Source organism: Xenopus tropicalis, chromosome 10 (genome assembly GCF_000004195.4).
Source record: "Xenopus tropicalis strain Nigerian chromosome 10, UCB_Xtro_10.0, whole genome shotgun sequence".
Classification (NCBI taxonomy): domain Eukaryota; kingdom Metazoa; phylum Chordata; class Amphibia; order Anura; family Pipidae; genus Xenopus; species Xenopus tropicalis.
The window spans coordinates 27,896,465-27,916,030 of record NC_030686.2 but is presented as its reverse complement, the minus strand read 5'-3'; the positions used below and the strand labels follow the sequence as shown (position 1 = coordinate 27,916,030).

General features: G+C 41.2%; 2 protein-coding genes across 2 annotated transcripts; both read right to left on the bottom strand.

The window, feature by feature from the left end:
• Positions 1-2,413: 2,413 nt before the first annotated feature.
• npb (neuropeptide B) lies at positions 2,414-4,128 on the bottom strand. The gene is made up of 2 exons (XM_002937305.5): positions 3,679-4,128; positions 2,414-2,704 (listed from the first exon to the last, which is right to left on the bottom strand). The coding sequence occupies exons 1-2, from the start codon at positions 3,967-3,969 to the stop codon at positions 2,576-2,578; spliced, it is 420 nt and encodes a 139-aa protein (XP_002937351.1). The 5' UTR covers positions 3,970-4,128; the 3' UTR covers positions 2,414-2,575.
• A 5,363-nt stretch (positions 4,129-9,491) lies between these two features.
• Positions 9,492-12,016, bottom strand: anapc11 (anaphase promoting complex subunit 11). Its single transcript, NM_001011188.1, is given in 3 exon segments — positions 9,492-9,751; positions 11,735-11,850; positions 11,993-12,016. Coding segments are annotated over 2 exon segments (255 nt in total). The 5' UTR covers positions 11,844-11,850; positions 11,993-12,016; the 3' UTR covers positions 9,492-9,605.
• Positions 12,017-19,566: the final 7,550 nt, after the last annotated feature.

Genomic DNA, 19,566 nt, shown 5'->3' with positions numbered 1-19,566 from the left:
CATTTTAGTCCAGTTTATGTTTTAAATGGAAAACACACAGCCAGAAAATACACTGTTCTATAATACACAGCCTCCCCAAGCAGCAAAAAATATCACCAATCTCCCCTGCTAAAACAAGCTGGGAGTTATAAGACATGAACACCTGCAGTACAGGAGGTTTAACATAATGTATTCTCACTGGGATCTCTTTTTATTCCAATTATCCTTCCATTCAGTTTTTGGCTTTCTGGAACAGACCAAGCTGCAGGTGTCTGGTTACTGGGAGATGCTTGCTGTCAAGAGGCCTGTGGGATGGGGAGACCTGTTTTGGTGTGGATCAATGCATATTTAGGTTGCTGTTGCCTAGTAACAAGAAGAGATTGGCATAGGCAGAAATCAAATAATTCTTAACAATAAAAAATGAATAAATCCCCAGGCAGTGGAGATGATTCTGTATTTTTAATTTCAGAAGATGCCTGTTGTAATAAGGGAGACAGGCATATATGAAAAGGTTCCATGAATCAACCTAGAACTCATACTTAAATACTAGTAGACAGCTAAAACTGTAAGGCACACAGTGGAATGGTGTAAGCCTACATGCTTGGACTTGCTGGTTTCATGGAATTATTTGATGTCTTCTCTCTTTTTGCCTGTTCTGCACTCAGAGACATACATTTTAATTTTTTTATTTTATAATAGATGTTAAATAAAATGGGGGCTGCTGCTCTTCGATTTTGTATGTCTTGGCTGAGAATATTTCGTTTGCATGGGGTGGTAGATTCATAAAGAGTCTCGGGCAGAAGTTCCAAATCAATACTCCCTTTATCATAAATTGCATTCATATCCATGACCTCCCCCCCAGTCTACTGCTTTATGCATCGCTGGTACACTTCATCTAGGTAAAGTATTCCCAAACCTGGCTGGGTTAAAAGAAGGGGGCCCCAGCAATGCAGCATTCCTTGGCCCCAATCTGGTGATTAAAGGAACTTGTAACACTCCTATAAAAAACACCTATCACCTCTGGTTGTCACTTCTGGTTATCTGGTTATTACACATTATAGGTCATTTATAGTATTCACTTTCTCTGGTAGGAGCCCTTCTGGTGCTGAGGTCACAGAGTGTATGCACTCTTCTACCCTAAAAATAACACTGTTCCCAACTTGAAACTCTTAGGAATTCTCAAACTACAGTATCCAGCATACCATGACAACCAATCGTCACCAATCAGCAACCAATCAACAATGGCTACAACCCACATATGGAACTACAGCATGGTGAACTCATGTACAAATGGAATTAAAGAGCACCTAAAAGAACTTGTGCACACATGGCAGTGTGAGGTCTTAGGGTTGTTGAACAATTTCCCACGTGCAACAGCTGTATGCATTCTAGTTATAGCCCTGTAGTCTCCCCCTTGTACTTTCTAGCTGTCATGCTATCTGTGCACCTGGCTACTATAGAAAGGTCGGTGGATTTTTCCCCAAACAGAAGCACCAGCTTGGGAAAATAACTTCAGCAAATATTTTTTTCCCTTTACAAATGGCAGTTATGTGGTTTACATATAATCTCTACATGTCTTTAGACAAAGACCAACCAAAGTAATTGTAAGGGTATAAACTAGGGATGCACCGAAGGACCAGGACTTGGTTTGGGATTTGGCCAAGGTTCAGCCTTTTTCAGCTGGATTTGGCCAAATCTACACTCCTGCACCTTTTTTTCTACCGTCCACATAAACATGGAAGTTGAAAAATTTTCACTCTTTAACCCTTCCATATCCTATTAGCAAATTAAGATTCGGATTCGGTTCGGTATTGGCCGAATCTTTTATGAAGGTTTCGGGGTTTGGTCAAATCCAAAATTAGTGGATTTGGTGCTTCTCTAGTATAAACTTATGTTAGTGTAGTGTAGTGTATAAAGTTAAAATATACCCTTTTTATGCACACTTTAATTTTACTTATATGATATAATATATACAAAATATGATCTTATATACAGATCTTGTTAGGCTGAGTTTATAAAAATTACCCATAAATGACCTGGTTTTCAGAGACCAAATTATTGGCATTTCAAGAAATGTTATCATACCATTTTGGCAAGTGAAAAAATAAAAGGCTATATACTATATTAGGTATAGTAATGCACTACAGCTATATATAATGCAAATTGAATGAAAATTCTTTTCCATAGGCTGTACCAATATGAGCCCATCTCTATGCTCTGAACAGCTGATTGGTCTTTGATCAGCTCTCTGTTCTTTATTTGCAACCTGCTTTCTTCACCTTTGCTTTATTTAACAAAACAATTGTATAGCATTTTTTTAAAAATCTGCATTCAAAATAGTTTAACCTTGTTATTTTTTGGACACAGTTTCAAACACAAGAAAGTGATTATCCACACTCATGAACCGCCACAATTAGATACAGATACGCATGAATGCAGAAAGGCAACAGCAGCTATTTTGATTTATTCATTGAACAAATTATCTCTATGCAGCAGATACAGAATCTACACAATTGTCTCCCCCCCACCCCACGCCTTAGGTCAGGGGTCCCAGTGGGTCACAGAAGGGGGACAACAGAGTCTTTAGGTTTGGAGGCTAGGGTGCGAGGCAATCCGAGGTATCCAGAGAGAGGTAAATCTGGGCTTTGCACTGAAATGTGCTGGATGTATCTGGGAGAAGCTCACAGCTATGCAGGTTAGGAGACACATCTTTCACACACAGCGCCTGCCGGATAAAGAAGAAAAAAACACTCATGAGAAACATCTGAGATCAGTTAGAGCAAAAGAGTTAATAAAGAGCCATAGACATCAAGGCAAATATGATCTGAGGCAAAAAATATATATAATTTTCTTTCTTTCATATATATCCAAACCATTTGCAGTTTTGCCTTACCTGGAAAGCTTAAGGGTAAATCCCTATATAAAAGTTTTATCCCAGACCCCACCCCAGCTACCACTGAAATACTGGGAACAAAGCATCCCCAGCTGTATTCTGAGTACAGCAATTTTAGTGGAGGTCTGTAAAGGCTGGACTTCTATCCTTGTTTTAAATCTGTACCAGAAATTCAGATAGGATCATGTCTGCATGTCATGCATCAGACTAGGGGGGCCAGGGCCCACCAGAGCTGCCACCTTAGGGGTCCCCAACCCAGTTGTGAGTTTTACCCGATGCTGCAGCCCCTCCCTGGTGTGGGAGGACAGGGGGGTAGCTGATCTGAGTAAACTTGGCCCACAAGGTTTCTTCTGGGTGTCCCTGATTGTGCTATAAACTCGATTGATGAAAGACCAATGACCTAAAGTCTACTAAGAAAGGACTTTTGATAATCTCCCAAGAGCACTGACCTCTATCTACCCCAATAACCAATTCCCTCAGCACACATGATTATTAACCAACTGGCCACCTAATAAGTCATTAATGCCTCCTGTACACACACTGCATCAATTACACTTAGATTCCAGACTACCCACAGACTCACCTTAGTGAAGGTCCTCTGCATTTTCTCCTCATGCAGACTTGGGCTTTACCTGTTAATCATATTCCAGTAGCTCACTGTCCACAGTGGTTTTATTATTTGCAAGTTTGTGCAAAATAAATGACTGCCCAATTACAATTACCTTAAGCATAAATAATATACTGGCTAACATGTTCCTTACACTCACTATTACTTACATTAATTCTCTTATAATATCCATACTTACCATACTTTTTAGCACAGCTCCTTGCCTCTTGACTCCCAAACTGTTTAGGTAGGTCTCTTCTGGGATCTCTGTGCTTTCCATGGAATTTTCTGGCTCTGAACGGCGAATATCGGGGGATCGGCGAATGCCAGACAGCAGCCCCGAGGCTCGACCCACAGAGTAATAGCTGGGGCCAGTAGACTGTTTATACCAGGCATGAGTGCGCTGGCATGAGAGCAGCAGAGCAAGGGCACTGCAGAACAAAGTGAAGCGCAGAGATGAGTGTGAGCCAGGAGATAGCATGTCGAGCATCTGGAGTAGTTACACAAAGCAAATATGCAATGGGAAGGAGTCAGAGGCTTATATACAGGAGGGGGTGCCAGTGACAGCAAATGCCAGGGGAGGAGTGGGTGGAGGTAGAGAGGGGGCTGGTGTCAGTGTGACAGTTCTCCAATTGTCAGAGAATTAGCATTAAGCCTGAGGCAAACTATATGGAGGTAACTGAGCATATTTTAGTTTGACAACAAAAGCATAGGATAACTAATAAACTAATATTGGAATGCACTGAATTCAACATTCACTTTTTGAAGGATTTGGATTCATCTGGATGCTTAGTATATGATGTCTTGCAAATGGTTTATGTCAATTGACTTTAAAACACTGGAAATGAAAGTCACACATATACAGGTATATGTTCACAGATGATGTTGTTTGTAATAAAATACATGGCCAGATGCCAATCTCGCAGTTTGATTTTCCTGTCAGATTGAGGACTAATGCAGTCCTTGATACAATGGCAACAATTATGATCCCATTGGTGGTCATGGGCTAAATGATTGGATCAACCCAATATTACTCTTCTAAAGGTGAAAAATCTGCTTGTTTTGCCACCTCACCAATTGAGCAGATCTTATAATGAAGGTTTGGAACCTGTTATGGAGAATGCTCGGCACCTGGGGTTTTCCAAATAAGAGGTCTTTCTGTAATTTGGATCTCTATATCTTAAATATACTAAAAAAATAATTTAAATAAACCCAATAGGATTCATTAAATCTTAGTTGGGAACATGTAAAAAGCACTGTTTTTATTATTATTATTATTATTATTATTATTATTATAATAGAGAAAAAGGAAATCATTTAAAACTATTAGAATTATTTGCTTATAATGGAGTCTATGATAAATGGCCTTCCTGTAAGTCAGGGCTTTCTGGATAACCATACCTGTATACGGCCAGCTAAAAAGTACATACCTGCGGACACATAAACAATTACCATTGGTACATTTTCAAGCATTCACTGTCACAGCAAAACAAGTGTTTATGGACGTGTGGAAGGGGAAACCAGGGTTAAACACGACAAATATTATCTTGTTTTTGATAAATATAAAAAAATACTGTAAATAAAACAATGCAGGAAAAAACATTTTGGGGCTAAAAGTGGTTTAGATTTTTTTTATCCCCAAAACTTGCAAAAATATCTGCTCCAATATAAATCTGCTATGATATATGCAGTGATATTATTGTCAGTTTCTTTTTCTTTGGAGATGTGCTGGTGGTGTAGTTCAACTGCAATTTTAACAAAAAACTTTGCTATTGGTTCCCATAAATATAAAGTATATAAAGTATAATTCATTGATATACCTTAAAAAGTATAGACATGGGCAGCACCTGGTACTGCCTGCTGCGTCTCAGACCTGCCAGCCCCATAGGTACAGTTTAATGCCAACCAAGTCATCATGCTTAAGGGAGTTGTGCTTTTGTGTCTTAATTTTAGACACTAATCAGACACATCAGATATCTCCACAAAGTCTCTCTGAATTACTCATCTTGTTAAATCAGTCACTTTTATCTTATTGGATATCACTGGTGACATGTTCAGTGTGTCACATTTATAGTTAATCTGACAGCTAAGAAATTGATTCCTTCTTATCGCAGTGCATCTGCTCTGTGATCCAATACCAGTCCAGTTACTCACATCCCTCTGCACATCACTAACAGGGGGGATTCGGTAAGCAGAATTACTTTTATATGCATCTGTATCTCTTAAATGCACTTTTTTTGCTTTCTGCGTCTTTGACTCAGAGAAACTTGTGAACACTGTGCAGCTGCTTTGTGGGTATGTTAGTCCCACAGCTCAGACTGCATTACATGCAGCTGCCATTAATGCCACCCGTTAGTAGGGACAGGGAGCACAGCTGCTCCTAAAATCCAGTTTTACAAGATAATTAACAATACTCATCTTTCCACTGCCTGGAACCTACATTTATAATCACCTACTTATGTTTCCTTAAGGAGCCCTGTAAATGATTTGTTCCTCAAATTAATTTGCACACACACATATGACATGCCACCCAACTGAATCACTTACTGTAGAAAATGCTAGAGAACTGGGGGAAAAACCATGTTCACAATTAAGGGGGAACACATGGACTTAAAACCTGAAAACTGTTCTGCACAAAAACATTTTTGCACAGTGGAAGAAAATGTAATCCTAAGCATCTATCCAATATACATTAATAATTATTTGAAAATGTAATTTCTATAAAACAAATACAGGAGAGATGGGGAAAGTAAAATGTCTGTTTGTTACGCAGAATTTAAACCCCAATATAAAGGAAGATATGATGTAGGAAATCAGAGGACTGACGCCCTATGGGTGGAATTTTTGGAAGGCATCAGAAAATTAATTGTATGTTAAAAGCCCCCTCAAGAGGGAGAGGCTATAGCAGTTAGGTAGGCTTCATTTAGACAAAAGTTTGTACTTGATGCACAAGTGTCTTTTTTTCAATCTAAGTTACATGTCAACATAGTAACATAGTAAGTTGGGTTGAAAAAAGACATACGTCCATCACGTTCAACCATAATGCCTATATATAACCTGCCTAACTACTAGTTGATCCAGAGGAAGGCAAAAAACCCCATCTGAAGCCTCTCTAATTTGTCGCAGAGGGGAAAAAATTCCTTCCTGACTCCAAGATGGCAATCGGACCAGTCCCTGGGGCAACTTGTACTAAGAGCTATCTCCCATAACCCAGTATTCCCTCACTTGTACTGAGAGCTATCTCCCCTACCCCTGTATTCCCTCACTTGTACTGAGAGCTATCTCCCCTACCCCTGTATTCCCTCACTTGTACTGAGAGCTATCTCCCATAACCCTGTATTCCCTCACTTGTACTGAGAGCTATCTCCCCTACCCCTGTATTCCCTCACTTGTACTGAGAGCTATCTCCCCTACCCCTGTATTCCCTCACTTGTACTGAGAGCTATCTCCCCTACCCCTGTATTCCCTCACTTGTACTGAGAGCTATCTCCCCTACCCCTGTATTCCCTCACTTGTACTGAGAGCTATCTCCCCTACCCCTGTATTCCCTCACTTGTACTGAGAGCTATCTCCCCTACCCCTGTATTCCCTCACTTGTACTGAGAGCTATCTCCCCTACCCCTGTATTCCCTCACTTGTACTGAGAGCTATCCCCCCTACCCCTGTATTCCCTCACTTGTACTGAGAGCTATCTCCCCTACCCCTGTATTCCCTCACTTGTACTGAGAGCTATCTCCCATACCCCTGTATTCCCTCACTTGTACTGAGAGCTATCTCCCATAACCCTGTATTCCCTCACTTGTACTGAGAGCTATCTCCCATACCCCTGTATTCCCTCACTTGTACTGAGAGCTATCTCCCATACCCCTGTATTCCCTCACTTGTACTGAGAGCTATCTCCCATACCCCTGTATTCCCTCACTTGTCCTAAGAGCTATCTCCCATACCCCTGTATTCCCTCACTTGTACTGAGAGCTATCTCCCAAGACCCACTATTTATGTAGGGGCACACATGGATAAAGGTGGCCATACACGTACCAATTATGATCTTCCCTCAATTGGCGTTCAGGGCTGAATCATCAGCAACTGAGGTAGAAACAATAGGGATTCTACCTCCACCTGGCGATTCAGCTCTAAATGCATAATTTATGCTCCAATCAGCATAATATGTTTAACATAACCAGCAATGTGTCAGGGATCTCACGAAGGTAAGGTGTTAATTGCATTAGCATTAGAGCTTTGATGTGTTATTAAACCATCCAGGAAGAGGTGCCAAAACAGCATTGTAAGTTGCAGACAATGATGGAGATGGACTTGGAGATAATAAACTTGGATGTAACAAGCAATGCCAGGCAGCAGCTGCAAGGGAGAAAAAATATTTTTTGACTGTATAAAAGGGTATAGGTTTACAGTAGAGAGTAATTCTTCCCCTAAACAAATCACCGGTAAGGCCCCATCTAGAATATGCCATGCAGTTTTGGTCTTCAGTGCTCACATTGGATATTATTGAGTTATAAAGAGCCCAACAAAGGGCAACTAAGCTGGTAAATTGTGTGCTTATTCTCAGTTATTAAAAACACCTGGCCAAGTAAGGGCTGTTTATCCTGCAGAAGATGTGTCTGAGGGGAGAAATAAAAACTATGTATAAATATATATAGATATCATATAATAAAATCTCTGATCCTTTATTTAAGAGTCGGTCCCAGCAAACATAAGAGCATCCACTGAAGTTAGAAAAAAAGGTGGTTTCATCGTAATATTCAAATTGTGCTTTTCTACAGCGACAGCTGTGAAGTTGTGGAATTTTCTCCCTGAATCAGTCGTACTGCCAGATACATTTGCTAGCTTAAAAAAAAGTGTTGCGGTACTTCAATGGCAGGAAAGCAATTATCCTATCCTGGAAACTAGCCACAGCCCCCACCCTAAAACACTGGAAATTTTTGGTTAACGAAGCTCTCCAACTTTACAAGCTAACCTATATGAGCACGAGGTGCCCAGATAAATATAAAAAAGTCTGGGGCCTGAGGATAGATGAATTTGCAACAGCCACTGACCAAAATAACACCCAATATGAAATAGTGTATAAGTGCTCTGTTATTTACTGACCCTCGCCCCACAGCCTGCCTCCCCCATCCCCCAACTCCTCACTTATATCTTCCTATAAGATGTTAAAATTGTTTGACCAGTTGCTGGTTGTTCCAGTCCTATTCAGCAAACTTGGGTAGTATCAAATTATTGTCTACAAGAGGATGACCAATGTATCTTAGATCTGACAGTTACTGTTTGTTAATGGTGTACTGAAAAAAAAAAAGAATAGGTTGGATGGCTTTTTAGTAAGTAATAAAATGCAGGAATACTTGGGAGTCAGTAAAAAAAAATTTCTCCACTCTGTGGAATATTAGAGATAGGGTTTTCAGCCTTCTGGATCATATAGCAGTTGTGAAGGTTTCATTTAGAGACAGAAAAGTTGAACTCAATAAACTGTTCATCCTAAATTACAATAATACTATTACCTGGGTATATTCTCTGCACTCCTGGCTCTGTTACATGCAAGGGGCAGTTTAAAAAAAAACAAAACAAAAAAAAACAAAACAAAAAAAAACATTCTTGAGTATAAGAACAATTTAAAGATTCATAGAATATAGTATTTTTTTGTTTCTTTAAAAATGTACAAATGATCATTGTTGCGCACACAGCCTGCAGGAAATTAGATGTGACACTGATTAAGTGTCAACTGAAAGGAGAAGATGCTTTCCCTTGAGATTACATTTAAATATGAAAGCGAAGCTTCTATTTGGTATACTGGCAAACATCCCAGCATTTGGCTGACTCAGTATGTAGTTGAAACAATCCCTAGTTAACAGCACACTTTATGAAATATGGTATTTCTTCCAAAGGGGTCCATCCTGTTCTGTGTATAGATCACCTTTCTGGCGACTTCAGCTGCCATAATATTTGAATAACAATAGCCATGCCAGGAGCAATGGTGCAACTTAGATTTAAAAAAAATGATCCAGTAATAACTGTTTTTATTGGAAAAGATCATGGGGGAACAAGCACAACTATGATATTTACAAGAGATATAACAATCTTAATGGGTACTACATGGAACTAAATCTTTGCATTTCACTCTTTGAATTTCCATTCCTGACGACACATAGGGCAGTGCTGCTGCACCTGCTGGGAATTCAGCCATTTTAAGATGCAATGCATGTGGAAGCAGTGAGAGCAGTGACCCCACACCAATGGGCAGTCATCTCCTGGGATTTTACCTGCAAGGGCAAGAGTGAGAGACATTGAAGTATAGTGGCGTATAGGTGTCCTGAGAAGAACAGTGTTGTATAATATGAAGTAGTAAGTTATAAGGGGTGGTTCACCATTAAGTTAACTTTTAGTATGTAATAGAATGGTCTATTCTTAGATTATAGTTTTTGAATGATATGCCTTCTGCTAACTCTTTGCAGCTTTCAAATGGAGGTCACTGACCCCAGCAGTCAAAATCAATTGCTCTGTGAGGCTACAGTTTTATTATTTTTGTTACTTTTTATTGTTTATTTTTATATTCAGGCTCCTCTGTTCATATTGCAATCTCTCTTTCAAACCACTGCAAGGTTGCTAGGTTAAATTGGGACCTAGCAACCATATAGCCACTGAAAGCCCAACCCGAATTGCTGCTGGACAAGCGAAATAATTAAAAAACCCCAAATAATAAAAAATCAAGACCAATTGCAAACTGTCTCAGAATATTACTCTCTACATCATACTAACAGTTAATTCAAAGTTGAACAATCCCTTTAACTACTTGTAGGCATTATAGTACACTCTGCCTTGCTTTGCCATGTTTACCCTGTCTGCCCATTGCCTACCTACTTGCCTTGTTGTTTACCTGTGCTGTAATACAACTTCCATCAGTTGGCAAGCATCCCTCCTATCTAGCTCTGCTTCCTACTTGGATCCAATTGCATTTATATTGATCAGTGGCACCTAAGGCTCTTTTGACTCTCCTGCTCATGACAAGAAAGAAGTCAGCTGCATAAAGCCATAGGAAACAGCATGTTTTTATAGGAGAACTATACCCCCCGGGCGCAAAAAGCACCCATAACTATCACTGCCTAGACCCCTTCAACTCTCCCTAATCACATTGTTTTTAAGTTTAATGCCCACCACCTTCTTACTGACTGAAGACTCTTTGGGTCTCACCGCAGACACCGAACCTGCTTGCACATGTGCAGTTGAAGTGGATTTCCTGTTACCCCCAACTGCGCATGCACAAGCAGGTTCGTATCGGCGGAGAGACCCAAAGTGTCTTCAGTCAGTAAGATGATGTTGGGCAGGTAGGCGGCTGCGCTCCTCTGCATTATTAGCTATTGGTTAGAGATAGGGACAGACATTAAACTTAAAAACTTTGATAAGGGAGAGGTGAGGGGGGGGGGGTCTAGGCAGTGATAGTTATGGGTGCTTTTTGTGCCCAGGGGTATAGTTCTCCTTTAAGGAACCACATATTATTTGATGCCATAATGATTTAAAGGAGAAGGAAAGCCTAAGTCACTTGGGGGTGCCTAAATGTTAGGCACTCCCAAGTGACTTTAATCGCTTACCTTGTACCCTGGGCTGGTGCCCCTGTTAGGAGAAAACAGCACCAGCCCGGGGTAGCTGTAGCGCTTCCTTCTTCTGCGTTTGCCCCCTGCAATTAGAGTGAAAAGATGAACTTTGTTGTTAAAGTTCAGCTTTTCACTCTAATGCGCATGCCCCGGGCCAGGGAATTTGCCGCAGAATAAGGAAGCGCTGCAGCTACCCCGGTGCTGTTCTCTAACAGGGGCACCAGCCCGGGGTACAAGGTAAGAGATTAAAGTCACTTGGGGGTGCCTAACATTTTGGCACCCCCAAGTGACTTTGCCTTTCCTTCTCCTTTAAAGTGGTTCTTTATTTTAAACCTAATGCCAGAATAGCAGGGTGTCATGTTAGGATATCCCTATTAGTCAGAATACCTACAGCCTTGCTTACTTCAGAACAAGCAAGTAAAAACAGTAAAATGAGAAACAAAAATCATTTGTAAAGAAGCGAGGAATCTCCAATGTAACACTCACAGGCTTGTGTGCTAGCGGATTAAATATGTACAACTGTTCTAACATAAGGGATCCTCATTAGAATGTAAAGGGCTCCAGACTATAGAAACCCTGGCACAGGCCATGAAGCCATGTAGTAAGCCCCATTACAGGGCATGTACATAGGCCTATGCTCCTCTGAGCACTCACATTCAGGGCAGCAGCCATTAAATGCCATACGACAGATCCCACAGTTGTCATCATTAGCCACCCATTGCCAAGAGGCAACGCCATTCCAGCACTTCAAGCGAACCTTCATGACGAGCCTGGAAAACAGAAGCATATTGTAATGATGCACACAATCCTCATGAACTAGAATGCACAGGCCCCACTATGTGCAACTGCTAAGGGCCACACACAGCCTGCACTCCCATAATAAAAACACATAAAACCCATATCGCTACTTACACCTCCTGCAAATATGCTTACAGCCTCCTCACAGAGGACGAGCGTTACGACTACACGTAGCGCAGTGACGCACACGGAGCCGCCCAGTGGGCGTGGCCAATCGGTGTAACATAAGAGGGAAGTGCTGCTCGGTTGCGGTACATTCTCTCATCAAAATCTGTTCTTATTCTGCTCGCACCTTCTATTGTTTGAAAACAGAAAAGACGACTTTTGTGTTGTTTATCGCCATGGCTTGTGGCACCTTAGCTCCCAGTCTCCTTACAAATCATTTGTATTGGCTGTACAGAGCTTCTGCTTGTGCCATCAGAGAGACCTCTCCCGAACTGACCCAAATGGGAAGACGTTTTGTGCAAACTAGGGCAAAGTGAAATTGTAATCATTCTAGATTTTTATTTTAGTTTAATCCACGTTTATTGAACGTAATATGAATTGCAATAAAACTCAAACTCACAGATCTGCTTTACCGAGGCGTAATTATCCTAAAACCCTTTATGATTATATAATACCTTAATCTCAGGTAGCAGTTTATCTCGAAGAGTCAGCGACACACAGATTAATACTTAGTTCAACTGAAATGATAGCAGATAGATATTAAGTCCTGTTAAACAAAAGAATTTTGTAAAGGTCCCCATACAAGGCCGATTATAGCTGCTGATATGGGTCCCTTGGACTGATTTGGCAGCTTATCGGCCTGTGTAGGGGCAGAACCGAGGGGCCTGGCCTACCGATATCTGGCCTGAAATTGGGCAGATATCAATCGCCCAGGTTAGAAAATTCAGTCGGATCGGGGACCGCATCGGCTCGTTGATGCGGTCCCCGAACCGACTGCCCCATTGCTGCCCACATAATCCGATCGTTTGGCCCTAAACGCTCCCCGGTATCGCCCGCCCGTAGCGTGTATGGGGACCTTAACTGATCATAACACACATAGGGGCACATTCATTAAAGTAAGACAGGTCCGATTACAAAAAATTTGTACCAATTTTTGATCAGAAATTATGTTTTCTTGAAAGTACTTGACATATTTCTGATTGTCTTCTCTAATGGTGCATCTTTGTGTAAATTTATCCAAGTATTTTTGTACTTAAAATGACACATAATATTCTCATAATAGAAGACAATGGCTGCTAATCTATCAGCATGCCTGGTAAGCAGCAGACCATATCTGTTGACATCATTAAAAAAAACACCAGCTACACAAAAGATGCACAGACACACAGGATAGACCTGTCTTCTCCCGACATCCAAGGAAGAGCCCATAGGTGTGGAACAACAACCTTTTTACCTGCAGTAGAAGTTCTGCTCTAAGCTGCCACCTAATTACCTAACTGGCAGGGAATATTAACCCTATCTGCACTAGGTATCCACTTTATGTAACCTGTATTTCATACAAGTTAAAGGCATGCTTCCCTGTACATTTTCATGCCAGGCAGAATTTATATATAAATATATTAGTAGTTCTGTGGTGCAGAAATAATTTGTTGTGTATTAATTCTAGTGCCAAAATAAAAAAAAATAATTAGGACAAACAAGTTGGGAGGACCCAATTAACTAAATTAAATAATTTTTCTGGGACTGCCGCCAAATAGAAAAAAAGGCTATTGCAGAGTGCTCTAAAGAAACCAAGCAAAATCTTGTGTGTGGAGCAAATCCTTCTTCAAAATGTATGTGGTGCTCCATTTGGAACTACTCATAGAAGAATATCTGCACTTAAAACAAACAAATCCAAATGGCACTCACTTCGCTTAGCAATGTGCAAACAATGTGTAGTTTATTTTTCTACTACCATGTTTTTTTCTTATTTTCAAGCGCTAGCATAATAAAGAAATATAGTTGCAGTCGCATTTTTCACACAAATGAAAATCACACTGTTCAAACTGAAAATTTTGACTATTATAATCTGTGGGGATTTTTTTTCCTGCATTTTATCTTTAATAAATCACAACTTTAAATAAATTCTTGAGTATATTTGTGTTCATGTTTTTTTCTCAAATACCGAAAAACTCTGCCACTGTTCTATTGCATTTCAAAAAATGCACATAAAGATGTGCAAACTATAGAGCACTCAAAACTATTTGTTGTATGTTTAGAGAGCCAGCAAACGTTTATGGGTTGCCCCCTTCTTCAAGTGCTCTCTACAACCATGTAACCAAATGCCAGTATTTAAGGGATAGGCCCCACCCCAACCCACCCCCCAAATATGTGACCATACAGTGAAGAAATACAAATTCCTTACTTCCATAAAGAAATTTTTTTGTCATAAATCAAAGTATAGGGGCACATAGTCAGTTCATATTTAAGTCCAATAGTCAAGTCATATTAGAGACCCAATCAGTGCACTTAAAAGGAAGAAGTACATAATAAACTTAAAGATTAAATCATGCATCAATGAATAGTACCTAGATTACAAAGGAATGTTCAAATCCTGTATACCAAAAGAATTAGACCAAATTTACAGTAGAAGAAGCCTGAATAGGTAATGTTTTCATTGAATCCCTTTGGTGACAGGGTGTCCAATCTGCCTATCCACATGGTCTCCTTCTGTAGTAGCACCCTATTATGGCAATTGATAATCTGACACCACTTCCTCTTCCACCAACAGTGAAGCAGAAGGTGTAGGAACCCAATGTACACCAGAAAGGAATCATAGCCAAATCAGGCGAGGTAACACTGAGAGGAGTGTTTTTTAGGCAGAAATCTAGTGGACAGTTCTGTACCACAGGAGCAACGGTGCAAAGGTGGACAAGTTGGGGAAGGTGCCATTCATCAACCCTCAGCAGGTCCTACCAGAGCCAAAGTCAAAGTTGGCATAATTGATAAGGACACAAAAAAGAGTTTTTAATCATTGAATACCCAATGAAACCTGTACTGTACTTACTTAAATCCCCCAGGACTTGATAGCTGCATGTTTCTATGCACTGCTGATATATAATTGTTGTATACCAGCATGATGAAGGCTTTATGTACACTGTATATTTTTGGATATGAGTCGTGATTGCTAATATTTGAATTACTGCGGTTTATATTAACTTAAAATTATTTCAAATTTGGAAAAGAATTTTATGTACAGACACAGGGAACAAGCATGGGCAGTAATGTGGCTCCTAGCTACGCTAACATATATGTCTTGTTCATTAAACAGCACATCAGGATCATGTAACAACCCCATAAAGATGATTTATTACCCCCCCCCTTATTGCACAATAACCCTCTCACAGCCACACATATGTACATGCAGGCAGACTCACATTCAGCCTCTCTCACACACACACAGCCATATTCCCCCTCTCCTTTTTCACACAGACATCATGTGACCAGGCTGTGAGTCAGACCCAGAAGAAAATATACAATATGCAATAAGATTCAGGCTACAGCTGCCAAAGATACTTGCAAAGTTATCAGAAGTAATCAGAGGCACAGAATCAAGGGTACATGTGGTGCTTGGTCTTACCTTACTTGAGGGGAAAACTCTAGGGGCCTGGCAAGTGCCCACATCCTTTGGCTAATCTTTTAAAGGAGACATATTGGATAAATGGGGAAAAACCCTAATTTTGTAGGCAATTATGAATAATATACGGTGCTGGTTTCACTTTGGGCTAAACATTAATCCTCTCTGTAACAATGGCCCCTTTATTGGAGCTCCCTATAGATCGTACCACTTCTCCATCCAGTGTGAAATGAAGAGTGGGCGTGTCCTAACGGTCCCTGCCAGAAGCACAGTAGGGGGGTGAATGCCAATCACAGCCCTGCAGTCACACAAAGCAAAGACAGGCTTCAGTTCCCTATCAGGTCAGCCTAGCTGCTGATTGGTTCCTATCCTACAGTGCAGTGTACGGAGGGCCGCCGGCTCCCCAGCTCATCCAGAGAATTCAGCCAGCAGGAAGTGGAACAGATGGGGGGGGGGGGCTAGTGGGTTTTTTGTGGAATTTCTCAATAAATCAGTCAGAAACACAACTTTTTAAGCACAATCCTTCTATATCTAGAGGAGTATAATTCACTGGTACATTCTTAATTTTTATAGGATATGTCTCCTTTAAGATTTGTTTCTTAATGTAGTGTAAGGGGAAAATTAAAATAATTACTAATTGGTAAAACTCGAATTCTGGTATCTTGTGGCCTGTAGTTAAGCTAAAGTGAACACACATGTGTATAATTAAACTGTGAGTATGTCCAAAGATGTTGGGGGAATACCGGGGTGAGTTCTCTTCCTGTTGCTTTAAATTATGTTATTTGCCTTCCTAAAAGTTCACTCCTCTCAGTTCTTTTCTTCTGCATCACTTTGGATTGCTGCCATATACTGACTTGGAAGACTAAGCTGCTTGGCTTACATGTTTCCTTTTTCTCTGACACCCCTTCCATCTTTTGTGACTTTAATATCCATATAAGTGTATGTATGAGCATTTTAGCTGTTGCTTGTGAAAGAAAGCGACAATATTGTGTAGAAAGAAGTGACAGGTTTTGACTGACCACTGACTGAAAGTGACTGACCTGTCCCTCTAATGAGTGTTAACATTCCAGTCCATAATATACGCAGCTTCTATACTCATACACATCACCAGCTGCTCTTTCTTTGCCATTTCTTTCACCAGTCCCTACATTGGCTTCTGCTATCATTCAGATTAAAATGTAAAGTACTGACCCTGACGTTTAGAGTAGTTTATAACTCTGACCAACTCTATCTATTATATCACTTATCTCTTATATATAATATTTCCCAAACAGCTCACTGATCTACTCCTAAAAACGTACTCTTTTCCTCTGTCATACAGTATATGTGTGCAAGAGCTTCACCTTTTCTCTGAAATTCCCTTCCACCTCCATCAGGCTTTCTCCCAATCTTTCAGCATTTAAATGATCTGTTAAACACATGTAGGGACCCATAGGTATTAGAGTCCCTATGGCTTTAAATCCCTACTTCCTAGTTCCTAGTGCTGTTGCTGGGCAAAGCACCATGTATCTAGTTTATACTATATTGTGCCTTATTGGTTTACTAAGGATGACCACTCCCCTTGCAGACTGATAAAGTGTCTTGCAAGGAGGAGGGCTTCCTCTTTGGCTGCCTTCTGACTCTCAGGTGACATCTCCATCGAGCCTGGGATCAGACTTGGCCCCAGTAAAAGCCATTTGCCCTAGAGTAGCCCCTTGGTGCTCTAGTGAAAGTCGGGGACAGGGCCCCGTGAATGAGGTGAAGTTAGCAGAGGGATAGATCCTGTAATAGCACACTCTATATAGTGTGAGACAGTCAGGGCTATCTAGCATGAGCAGCACTCGCTCCACCATAGGAGATCTAAAAAGGGTTTAGCAATACCCAGGCTCTGTTTGCCTTACTGAAGGGACCGCAGTCAGACACAGGTATCAGGCAGTTTCTTCCCCTGATCCACCGTTGCTGTAGGGATCCGGCCCAGTACCAGGTGATCATCCTTAGGATTTGTCTATATCTCCTTATCTACCTCCACCGTGGTGTTACTCTGCATTGCATAACTACAACTGTATTATCTGCTTCACCATCTACCTCAGTATTTGTGAGTATCACCCTGCATCATCCTGTGTGTAACAATAAATGTTTATAGTTGATCAGCAAAAGAACCTTCTGGCGTCCTAATTACTAGCACTACACCATACAGCATCAGGGAGGTGTAGTTCAACACCATCCTCATCTCTAAAAACGCTCCTAAAGGTCATCTCCCACTTAGCGGAGGCCCATCCTGGGAAAGGGGGATCGCATGTAACACATGCTCTACCTAATACTAGTCTGGATTGACCCTTTACTGGCCAAACAGGTGTTACACACATTTCTTTAAAAAAGCCTTATGCTCTTATAGCTTAGCATTTTTTCAATAAAAGAAAAAAATATTGCTTTCGACTGTTAATGGAGATTGCTAAAAAGTAGTATGGCTTCTAGTGTTCATGCTCCTGGTCAGCAATGAGCACCAGGGACCAGAGATCAGAAGCGATCAAGTCAGACATGGCAGCTACCAAACCCAGGTCTGCCTTGGCCCCCCTGCAATAAGGCAAGTTGAGAAGCTTGTCTCAGGCAGCACCGCCCTAAAGGTTACCAAGGGTATCAAAAATCTGCTCCTTGTGAGATAAATAGCTCAGGGCTGTCTTCAAGAAATGTTGAGGGTGCACTTGTCCTACGTTTTAAAATTCACTTTATATTACCTTTAAGTGCAATATACAATGCCACGTCTCACCTTGGTGGTTCCTGCATCTTACCCATCCCCACTCCTTGTGCCTCATACCACCTTCTCCTTTTAGATCTATGGCCTGCTTTTCATCCTGTTTTGATTAGTATTCTGACATTTTTCTGTGTAGAAAACTCTATCCTTATAAACGGCACATTCTGAAATCACACTGCACTATTTATAACTTAAAGTAACACTGAAACAACATTTTAATAGAGCAGTGCCACACCAGTACACAGGCGCGGGCCAAGCTGTAGGCAACCCGGTCAGCCACCTCGCCCCTGCACCTTTCCCCACCCCCCCTCGTGTGTGCTTTGGCCTGCATACGCAGGCCAGGGGTAGGCAGGAGAGGCTCCTGCCTGGCGCCCCCAAATCGTTGCACCCTAGGCAGCTGCCTCTTCTGCCTACCCCTAGTTTCGGCCCTGCCTGTACATCAGAAACATGGAAGGGCACGAGGCAAAGGGCCATATTTTCTAGATATATGCGTGAGGGCCCATGAGGGCCAGTGATACCCAACCAGTGGTTTGTGAGCAACATGTTTCTTCCCAAACCCTTTGGATGTTGCTCCCAATGGCCTCAAAGCAGCTGCTTATTTTTGAATTCCTGGATTGGAGGCAATCCAAACAGAGCCTCATTTAGGCTGCCAGTCCACATAGGAGTGTGGCCCACAGGTAAGAAAGGTTGGGGACCCCTGCTGAAAGCGCTGGGGGGGGGGGAGCGGGGACCCCTGAAACTTGTAGATTGTAAATAATAATGTACCCCCTACTAAAATGTAAAAGTATTTTAGAATCTACTGAGGTCTATAAGCTTTATAAATGGCTTTGTTCCTTAGAGAGAATGTTCTCTCTGATTCACTGTTCATTCAAAAATGATCTTTTGTGTCCTTTTAAAAACCAAGGAGGTGGATCAGAATACATATAACATATTTTTCACACAAACGTCTGTGATTTCAAATATACTTATAAACCACACAAGGGACTACATTTTTTATACATGTGCATTAAATAATCAGCGTGTTTGGCGTTCCAACATAATTGTGGAACAACGTGAGAAGTATCGTAATTAAACACTTCCATTTCAAGATACAGGGGAGCGATCGGTATAGAGGCGCTTGGAAAAATCTGAAACTGATGCAGCTCATTATAAATAAACTTTATTTTCAGTTTAGGCTTTAGTCTCCCACCTTGAAACAACTCGTGGCAAGAACTGAAAGAGAGGTTACTTTTGTTTGTTAGTTTAAATGTTAGCCTAACCCGGCGGAAGTGACGCAGGGAGTGCCGGATATGCGGGGCGGGGCTATTTAAGCGCGGCTCACACCGGCTGGATAGTAGTATTGTTCCAGGACAGGCCGCATCCGAGCACGCTACACGGTTAACTTGAGAAACATCG

Bases quoted from the DNA above. Each gene is read 5' to 3' on its own strand.
- npb (XM_002937305.5), bottom strand. From the start codon at position 3,969: ATGCTCGACATGCTATCTCCTGGCTCACACTCATCTCTGCGCTTCACT. The intron at 2,705-3,678 runs GTAAGTATGGAT...TTTATCCGGCAG, and splicing joins GAGCTGTGCTAAAAAGTATG to GCGCTGTGTGTGAAAGATGT.